Below are 10,617 nucleotides of genomic sequence, written 5' to 3' on the forward strand. Positions count from 1 at the left end.
CAAATTGGGATGAATGAAAAATTTTGATATTAAACTCCCACTAAATAAATAAAAATTGCTAAAAGTACTACAAGTTTAATTACATAAAGCTTACAAGTTATTGTGACAATAAATGTGATTGATGAGCTTCAATCACATTATAAATGAATATTTGAATTCTCTAGTGATCTCACTCTATTCAATCTCGGTGTTCGCTGCTTCAGGGTAATGCTTCCCTTGCTTTTGTACTATAATTTAGAGAATGAAGATGACTAGAATCCAACTCTAGTCACTTAAATTTGCTAAGCTAATAGTGGTTTGGTCCAACTAGATGCATTATCTACAAAATATTAACTTGATTTATGAAATACATATGTACTATGATTTAGAGAATGGGGATGACTAGAATCCAATTCAAGTCACTTAAATTTGCTAAGCTAATAGTGGTCTGGTCCAACTAGATGCATGATCTACAAAATATTAACTTGATTTATGAAATACATATGGTACTCATAACTCATCCAAAAGCCATGACCATAATCACCACCTACAAAGGTGGCCTAGTGATAGGAAGCACTCATAACCTATCATATCTACGAGTCCAAAAGTCGTGGATACGAGTAATGGCAGACAAGCCCCATTAATGCCTAGGTGATTCTATGTCATAATGCAAAAACAGCGACCACACTCACAAGCATTCTTTTTATCATGAAAGAAAATTTATATATATATATATATATATTTATAAGTCATGGCTATATTCTTCTAGCAAGAGTTTTTCCAGAAACACGGTATCTGAGTCAAGAGAAAAACCCCCAGAATTTTTTTAAATTGCATATGTTGGGGTAAGGAAAACCATCTACTAAGCCAAGTAATCAAAACCCCATCGCTCTCATTTGATCTCATTAAAAGTTGCAATTTTCAGTTCATTGCTGCAATGCGCGCAAACTCATACAGCAGACTTCTTAAAAAGTTCGTCAGCATTTGATTATTTAAAATTTCAGATTTTACCAAAGGATTGAAGTTCTGTAATACATTTTAATTTTTACAAATCAGGAAATGCAGTAATAGTTCAAGAATTTTCTAAATGTATTTTGTGCGATCTGCAATTGAACACAAAAACCAAGATGAGGCTAAGCTGAACTATCTGCCACCCTTAAAAACCAGGGAGATTCTTGTTTTTTTTCTTTTTTTTCCTTTTTTCAAGGCAGAAGATAGCAAACCACTTTCAGAGTAAATTGAACATTTCACACATTATACACCAAAACATTTCTTAGGTGCAATTGAACGAGCAATCCCAAGCTTCCAAGTACCTTATAGAAGTTACCGCATAACAGAAGTCATGAAATTCACAAGCAAGGCAGCCACAATATCAAGACTGACCAAATTCCATGACAAAAAGGTTGAACTATTAACAATAGTTACAACAGTAAATACTCGTCATTCCATTCCTCCAAAACGCATCTGGGATTGACTGCCTTCTAAATATCTCAATAGCCACCTACTTTGCTTTCTTTGGCTTCTTACTATTTTGACTGCTTTGCACCTTTTTCTTGGATGCCTTCTCTGCCTTTGCCTGCTTAGTAGTGGTTTTTTTCGTTGTCTTCTTTTGAACTTCATCATCATCACTGTTATCATCACCAGCCTCATCATCATCACTGTCATCAGATTTTCTTTTCATTGGAGGCTTTTTTCCTCGACCTCTAGGCTTCGGTCCTTTCTTCAGTTGATCAGTTTCAACAATTTTCTCTTCCTCGTTTGATAGTTCATCAGTGTCATCATTCCCACCACTTTTTCTCTTTGAAGTTTTCTTTCTTGGTTCAGCTGCGACTTTTGCAGCTTGGTTTCCACTTAGCTTTTGCAACTCTGGTACATAGGCTGTTGTCTAAGACCAAAAACCACGCTCAGCACATCAACCACAAAATAAAACAATAAAACATAAACGGGTCTTGTTTGAGAGTGACATACCCTGCCACCAGCATTGATAAAATCAATTTTCTTCCCTGTCAAACATTACATGGACATTCATAAATATCTGTCTAATATTCTAAAAGCAAAGGTTAAAATGTGCTCCAAAAACAAAATAAGAAACTGACCTATTCTTTCTTGATTACAAATAAACCTAGTTTATTTGATCTAACACACCCATCCACCAACCCACTAATATATATATATATATATATATAAATATATATATATATATAACATAAGAGACCTTATCAAGCTTTACATAGACACCCTCACAACAGCCTTGCGCTTGAAAGAATTTTGATTAGAAATAGAGCCTATCAAATGAATGGATATTCAACACTAACATGTGGAAGGGCCAATATATCATTATTTGCAATGAGAATTCAAATTTTACATGAAATCCTACTTATCAATATATATATATATATACGAAATCCACTGATAGACTAGCTAGGTTTTCTAAATTTGAAATATCATCCAAGCTGACCAATTCAAATTAATTAATTTACTTTATTAGAATTGTCTACAGAAACCAAGGTAGTTACATCATACCATAACATTATCCAATATAGATTAAGAAAATGTTTTGTCTTAATTATTACTAATCCAACCACGTATATGTGGAGACCTGAAATGAGCACATTAGGCTAGTATTTGTGGGCTTAGAATGCATCTTCCATTCATATGCTTTAGAAGCACAAACAAGTAGATGTAGTGGGAAGCAATAATCATTGATAATAATTCCTCTCATTTCTCCTATAGCATATTTAATAGTGAGAAATACTCAACATAATCATTTTCATGTAATTTGTACAAGGAAGCAGATTTCCCATGTAAGAGAAGTATTTCCATTTCTAATCCCTACCTTTCTTTTGGCTACAAGATTACTCTTCAAGATTCTTATATTAGCATGATTCTTTACAACCCCTATTAAGATTTTGAGACATCAATATAGGATCCAAAATGGAACTTTCTACTGCTGTGCATCCAAAAATCTCTTACAGTTTTGACAGCTGAAGTTTTCGATTTTACATCCTACAGATTGAGTTATACTTGCCCACAGTTGAATATTCATTACCTAATCATAAAATATTTGATTAATAGTTTAATACACCCACACACGTAACTACACACCAATAGTACTTAATACGCAATTTTTTTTTTGGGGGGGGGGGGGGGGGGGGGGTGGTGGAGTGTGGGCGTGGGGGGAATGAAAGTAGAAAAGAAAGTTGTTGAATTGATAATAATCTGGATCCTTCAAGTTTGACATTGGTCTCAGGACATCATCAAACTAACTAGAAATTCAAAAGACAGCGGATGATATATAATAGTAATAAAAAACCTAGAGAGTCAATTGCTCAAAATGGAGAGCACAAAACATTCCGAAGTAGAGATGTTTGCCATGTGTTTTGAAGGAGAATTGACCATTTTTTTTTTTTTTTTTTGATAAATAACGGAATTGTATTAATCAAAAGTCCAGGTACACCAGGGGTGTACATGGTTAACAGTACATCAAACACATAAATTACAAAGATCAAGCATTTCTAAAAAATTAGAACAAGAAAAAAGATTAAAGGGGGAACTCCACTCCAACAAGGTGTGAAGAAGAGATTTAAATTCTGAGATATAGACCGTTCCTTCCCTTCGAAACATCTTGAGTTCCGTTCTCGCCAAATACACCATAGGACACAATGGAGAATTGACCATTTAGAAGCAAACAATAATAATAATAATAATAATAATAATAACAATAACTATTTTTTTTAATAGATAGATTATTTAAATTTTGATAGATAATAATAACAATAACAATAACTATTATTATTATAATTATAATCTTGCAGCAGTAAAGAGAAAACAGTAACATTTATGAAAAACTACTGTCGCTGTGAAAGATCTCAGTGAATAGCTACAATGTGCTAGTACTATTTTTATGATTTAATTATTTTATTTATCAAGTTGGTTATGATTTGAATAGTTCTAGTGATAAAAGTAGTCTTTTCTCTATTTTGAAGATCACCAAATATGATATATTGCACAAGTATGCATACAATCCACAACAAATTTACTATAGTTTTATATGAGATATCACAAAAGATCAGGAGCCAAACCATCAACAAAAGCCCCAGACTTCTTTTCACGGGAATGAAATATCCAGTTTTTAGGAAACTGACTACTATCTGCCCCAACTTCAATTGCTTTCTCAATGACCTGTAAAATCAATTCTTCAGTCAAAATGATCACATATAATAGAAGTATCTTACCATTAACTTTTCCAGGCTTTTTGTCCCATCGAAAATGAAAAATCCACTCAAGAGGAAAGCGACTGCTGTCGGCATCAACTCTAACCGCATATTGAATAACCTAAATGTATTGTCCTCTATATTTTTAACGAAGAATGCATGATCCACAAAACAATGTTTCTAAATTGCTAGGAAATGGTCCAGAACAAAAGACTATAACCCACCTCCTTTATGCACTTGTGCAAAGTTGCACAGTTTTCTTTGGACATGCTGGCAGAGCTTTGCAGTGGATGAATTCTTGCCTGTGAGGAAATATAAAAAGTTTGTCACTGAAGTCCACAATTCAAATTGCAGAAGAGCAATATATATATATATATATATATTAGTTATTGGTAAGTTACAAATGCACCCAGTGGGTCACTATTAAAAGAGAAGGAACTACCATTTGAGCTAGAGCTCAATGGCAGCTACAAAAATAAAAGTTACTGCATGAAGCCAACAAACATTTAATATTCTTGAATTATATACATCCAGCTGAAGAAATATGATAGTATGAAACTCAAAAGGTATAACCAAATATCTCAGAATGAGTTCCAAACTAAAGACACAAATCTGAACCATAAGTCATAGTTGAAAATAAAATTTAATTGATATCAGATATAAAGAACAGACTTACTTGGTATAGCACTTCATCTGCAACCCAATTGCCTATGCCTGAAATATAACTCTGCAAACATTTATATATGAGAAAAATGAAAATTAACAAGGTTATTCTAATGCTTGCACCTTCAAAGCACAGATTGTACTCCAAGGAAATCTAAAAATCATAAGGTTAAATGGAATCTGGCAAAATGGAAAAGTAAACTAAGAATGGTTCCCCTGCTTGAGTCAATCACATGGAGTGATCAATTTAGACTCTTTTGTTTATATGCTTTCTTTTTTCATGGTTAGTATTCATTGGTATTGAACTCCTCTCAATTATTAATTGTGTCAATGTAAGCCCCCCATCAACTATTAATTGTGTCAATTTAGTCCCCCAACTTTCAAAATCAGGTCAATTTCATTCTTAAATTGAATCTCCCTTTATATCTTAACAAAATTAACTAGTGTGGCAAATGGGAGATATGTTAAAAGGTTTTTATTTGAATTGTTTCAGTGGTCCGAGTTAAGTCATCTTTTACTTGGAATTTGTTTTAATGGTCTTGTGCCTTAGGGACTATCAATATTGAAAATGTGGTAGATTTCATTCATTCCCTTTCTTTCCAAATCTCACTCCTATTCATTCGTAATTCTTTTGGCTATACTACAAATATGTCTTGTAAGCAAAAGGTAGCTTCATTTTTCACCAAAATCATATCACTTACAATATCTGGATATAGAAAGTGGCAACAAAGAGTCTAATTAGTATATGGAGTCCAAAATCATTATGATCAACTCAACCAAAGAGAAAATCTTGCAACTGGTTAGTTTAAATGCTTGAAAAAGACATTACAAGAGGTCATATACGAGAAGAAAAAAAAAGGACGTGAATCCATAATACTAAATTACTAATCTACTTTGTCACAATCCATATGTTAGCTCTAAATTACATCTCAGAAGTCATAACACTACATGCAAGAATGAAATCTCATCCGGATTGTCGTTAAGCTAATCCTTCAAAATACATAATTAAGCTTTACACATTGATCACATCACTTCAGAGTTTATGGGGTAAAAAATTGCACACATCTAACCATATTGGGGGGAAATAGAAGAGACTACATGGATAAATGCATAAAACTGATGTTCCCAAGAAAACATTCACAGGTTGCATAAATCTGACTTATGCAGAAATCATCTAGAGATTTGTAGGCATGATAGTCTTAGGAACATCAAAGAAAGTGAGCAAAGCAGCTTTAACCTGGTCAAGTAATAAAGCCTTAATTGCAATTTTCTTCTTGCTCAACGATTCAGTAAATTCATCAACAGTCATAGGCTCCAATAATGCATCAGGGCCAAGCTCAGATATGGGGGGCACTGCAGCTGGCTGTATCAACAAAGCCATTGGGAAAGCTTAATAAAATGCCTATAAAGTTTCATAAAATAAATACAAGAAAGACCATGGAAATCTTCAAGCTGATTAGCAAATGATATAATAATACATCTTTGAGTAAGCGGACTTTAGCAAAGCGCCTCTTGTCTGTGAAAGACAGCTCCAAACCATCATCTAGCTGCACAAGGACATTCAATGAGTTATAATACTAATCAAGTGTTCAAATATATGCAAAAGATCTTAAAGTCATAAGAGTGCAATCTCATCACTTCAGAGAGAGAGAGAGAGAAGTCCATATATTAGCTTACAAAATGGTGTGAATAACACGTGTGAGGACGAAACAACATAAAATGCCCACCCACTCAAATGCTAAAAACAAGAAGAATACAACTAGATGGACCAAACTTTGTTATATGCTTTGTGATACCTTGTGCATCTTTTTACAAAGAGATAAATTTACAACAAGCTAATTAATTACTTGAGATGCTTGATCTTTGTAATTTTTGTTCTTAACTATTGGTCACTCTCTTGTATACTTCTAGTGTACTTGGGTTGCACCAATTTTTTGCTTTTCTAATGAGTTCTTTCCTTATTACCCAAAAAATATGTATACATTTTTAAATTATACTAAATAAAAAAATGTAATGAGATAAGTAAAAAACTTGAAAACAGACAAATATACATTACAGGCATGTATTCTAATAAAAACAACATTCATCTAGTTTTTTCTTGGTAAGTTATATACACCTAGTGGATTTTGAACCGACCTTGCCCTCCATCCATTATTGTGGGAGGAAAAAGTGCCATTTGAGCCAAAGCTCACTCGCAACAGTGACATTCAAACTATGGATTTGTAAATAAATGATGTGAACCACAGTATAACCTACGTGAAAGTACATTAATTCACAGAATTGGGGTGAGGCATGACCCCATGTCAATGATGTCATTAATAAAGGGAAAAAAAAATGTGTACATAGGCTGAAAGATTGACATCAATGGAAGGGGCGAAATTCTTACTTCTATAAAAAACTTTGAATATTTGGAAGGCCATTCATCGGTGTCATTTACAGCAGACCTGTGTACAACATTCTGTTATTACATTTAACAATTTGAAATTATTGTGCAAATTGTGATCCCTATAAGAAAACAGACATTTATTGAAAACAGTTTAATCATCTGAGATAGTTATCATAATAAACACATGAAATTTTGTCAATATTATATACAGCTTGTATTTGTGGAAAAGTTTCAGATTTTGCAGAACCAACAAATATGAAAAAGCTCCTGAGAAACTCTTTAAACTGATTAGTTCACATAATTATCTATTTCACTTTTAAACTTCCAAAATCAGCAAAACTTTTCTTGATCAAACTCTTTTTTCTATTTCTTTTTCCTTTTCAGGCTTACTTTGTTAATATGCAGAAATACCATTGATTTGGCATTCACATAAAAGCAACTTCTTCATCAAATACCAGGAGCATTACAAACCCACGCCAAGAAAATATTTCAAAAGAAAGACTTTCACCTCAGCCCTGAAAACAGAAATATCAAGACTAAAGTTCTGTAACAATTTAGAATTTATTTGAACATGAAGCTTTATACACTCCAAATTTATAGCATAGAGCATCCAAGCATACATGTCCTGCTCTATGCATATAGCAAGATATAGTTTGTACTTGCAATTATATAAATATGTGGCGGTATACATAAAATTACAAAATATCCCCACTATAGTCAAAGATTGGAAAAGCTCAAACTGTAGGAATACAATTTTTTTTTTTACAAGTAAAAGCAAAAAGGGCAAAGACCAAGTACATGGATAGTATACAAGAGCCACACGGCAAATTAACACCTACAATTACAAAGATCAAGGAAATCAAAAAAAGAAGAACAAGAATACAGTTTTGTCTAGATTAAGCTTGTCATTTCGGGTTCTTATTTTTTTACAGCAATGCACGGGTTTGTCATTTGTGTTTGTATCATACAAGAGCTTTCTCTTTCCAAAGAAACATTATTTATGCAAAAGTATGCAACAGAGTTTGAGAAACTGTGCCAATTCGCTTTCAAACACTATGAATTAATTGAAACTATTATATGACAAACCTTAATGGGGTCACTGGAAATTTTACATAATACTTACACTGAAAAAATAAATAAATAAAAAAAGGACACATATATCCAACCATGCCTCACCTCTTATATTTTGTAACTGCAACACCCTTAATATATATAGCACCTGACATCCCTGTAAGACATAATACCAAACAAAGTAAAGTAAGTAAGCCTAAAAAATGTAATTATAAAGATCATAAAATTCTACAATCAAGAGAAACAAGCCAAAAAAATGTGCTTTTTTTTTTTTTTTGTTCGTTTGTTTTTAGCTTAAAATTCAACCTATCTTTATTGCCAGTATATAATGTTTTACAACTGTGATTTTGCCCAACTCAAGCAAAATTAATTATTTTGCTAAATAATGAAAATTTAAGCTTATTTGATAGCTATTTAACTAAGATGTCTGGGTCTACAACTCATCCTAAGCCTCCAATGTCCTCACTTCCACACCAAAGTATACACATTTTTCAAGAAAATGTCCACACTAATAATTTTTACATTTTGGTTTTCAAAAAGCATGTTAGTGAAGCGAACAACGAATTCTGAAAATAAATAAATAAATAAGCACAAGCCAAACACGGCCTTAGTAAATTCAAAGTTAGGGTTTTTGGGAGGAGAGAAAAGAAGAGTACCGAATTGGAAGGAAGGGAAGGGAGGTGAATCGAGGTGGAGCCAGAGATTCTTGCCCTTGCGGTGGGCCGAAATTATGGTTTTGCCCAAGAGAGCGGCCTCGAAGTCAGAGGCGGAGACGGAGTCGATGACCTTGGTGTCGTTGGCAATTATGGCCTTCTTTATCTTCTTGCCGAGGCAGTGCTCCTCCACCGCCCGCCTCGCCGCCTCCACTTCCGGCAGTTCCGGCATTTTTTCTCTTTGACTTTACAGTACGGTCTGGTCTGTGACTGTGATGGGGTTCTTGCTTTTCGCGCGCTTTTTTTGGGGCTCTAGAATGAGAGTGAAGACTAATGGAAAATGGAATCTGTGTTGGTCTTGTTGCTTTTCGTTTTTTTCTTTTTTTTTTAAGGGAAACTACACGTGGATTAAAATTTAGATGGCCTACACGTAGATTAAAATTTAATACTTTAATCACCTCAGGCTAATTCACTTAGATTTCTTTAACCCACGTGACATCCGTTAAAAATATGGTTAAATATGTGATTTTACTCCATTTTTATATTTCTCTTCTTCAAAAACATAAAAATATAAGATCAAATCAGATAAAAAAAAAAAAAATCAAACGAAACACTTGCATCATGAAATTTCAAACCACAGGTAGGCAGTTTAAATTTTGCATTTCAGTCAAATCTCATGAGGTAAAGTGTCAAATTTTAAACCACAGGTAAGCAATTTAAATTTCAGCCAAACCACGAGTTAATAAGTTATAATTTGCCATTTCTTTTTTTTTTTTAATTGGTCATTAACCATTAGAAAACTTTTATGTGAAATTGGATAAATGTTCCTAAATTACATATTTGGTCTCACACTTTACATATTGTCAATTTGATTCTTAACAATCTTAAATTTGTCAATTTAGTCCCTAACTTTTTAGTGTTGTATCAAAATCAAAAAAATCTCTGTTGTTTTTTTTTTTTTTTTGAGAAACAAGCTGATTTATTTTATTAACTTGAAACAATTACATCCAAATCTAAAATCGAAACAATATGTGATGGAACATCTTTCATCCATACTTGAAAATCTGGTATGCGTAATGCATTTTTCGCCAGACTATGAGCAACCCTATTGCCGTTTCTCTTAACATGAGAATACAACAATTGTTCAAAACTATTAGCAACCCTTTTCACATCATCTACCAGCAGACCTGTTGGAGATAGGCTACACTCTGTTGACTTCAAAGCTTTAATCTGATCGAGAGAATCTCCTTCAAGAGTAGCTCTTCGAAAACCCAATTCAGGCACAAATGTAACTGCCTTCAAAGCAACCAGCACCTCAACCTTGTCAGGCTTGTAAGCTTGATGAATTTTTTTTGAACAAGAAGCCAGCACAGCTCCATTATTATCCCGAATTGCCACTAATTCCGCCACTTGAAATTGATTTCCCTTGTAATATTTTTTCAAGGCATTAATTGGATTAACTCCAATTGTACGTGCTAGCTGGCTGGTAGACTCCAAATTGGGTGTAACAATCCTTGCCAATAATACCTCCACCGAAATAGAAGGTGTATTAATTGAGTTGGACTTATTGCTAATTGGCGTAGACTTTGGCAGCACTAAATCCTCAATAATTGCAGGCATTGAAGCCCAATCCAGCTGCGTGGCTAAGGGC

At 33.5% G+C, this 10,617-nt stretch overlaps 1 protein-coding gene across 3 annotated transcripts; it reads right to left on the reverse strand.

The window, feature by feature from the left end:
* Positions 1-1,123: 1,123 nt before the first annotated feature.
* LOC115991757 (formamidopyrimidine-DNA glycosylase) lies at positions 1,124-9,321 on the reverse strand. 3 transcript variants are annotated; one of them, XM_031115659.1, is made up of 11 exons: positions 8,970-9,321; positions 8,419-8,470; positions 7,243-7,300; positions 6,335-6,403; positions 6,094-6,219; positions 4,870-4,920; positions 4,418-4,495; positions 4,222-4,314; positions 4,062-4,152; positions 1,948-1,982; positions 1,124-1,864 (listed from the first exon to the last, which is right to left on the reverse strand). In XM_031115659.1, exons 1-11 carry the CDS (start codon positions 9,196-9,198, stop codon positions 1,481-1,483), a joined length of 1,266 nt encoding a protein of 421 aa, XP_030971519.1. In that variant the 5' UTR covers positions 9,199-9,321; the 3' UTR covers positions 1,124-1,480. The 3 variants fall into 3 exon arrangements, with proteins under 3 accessions (XP_030971519.1, XP_030971517.1, XP_030971518.1); XM_031115657.1 differs by lacking the exon at positions 4,222-4,314 and having other exon boundaries at positions 4,062-4,161; XM_031115658.1 differs by lacking the exon at positions 4,062-4,152 and having other exon boundaries at positions 4,215-4,314.
* Between the last annotated feature and the right edge of the window lie 1,296 nt (positions 9,322-10,617).

Source organism: Quercus lobata, chromosome 5 (assembly GCF_001633185.2).
Source record: "Quercus lobata isolate SW786 chromosome 5, ValleyOak3.0 Primary Assembly, whole genome shotgun sequence".
NCBI lineage: Eukaryota > Viridiplantae > Streptophyta > Magnoliopsida > Fagales > Fagaceae > Quercus > Quercus lobata.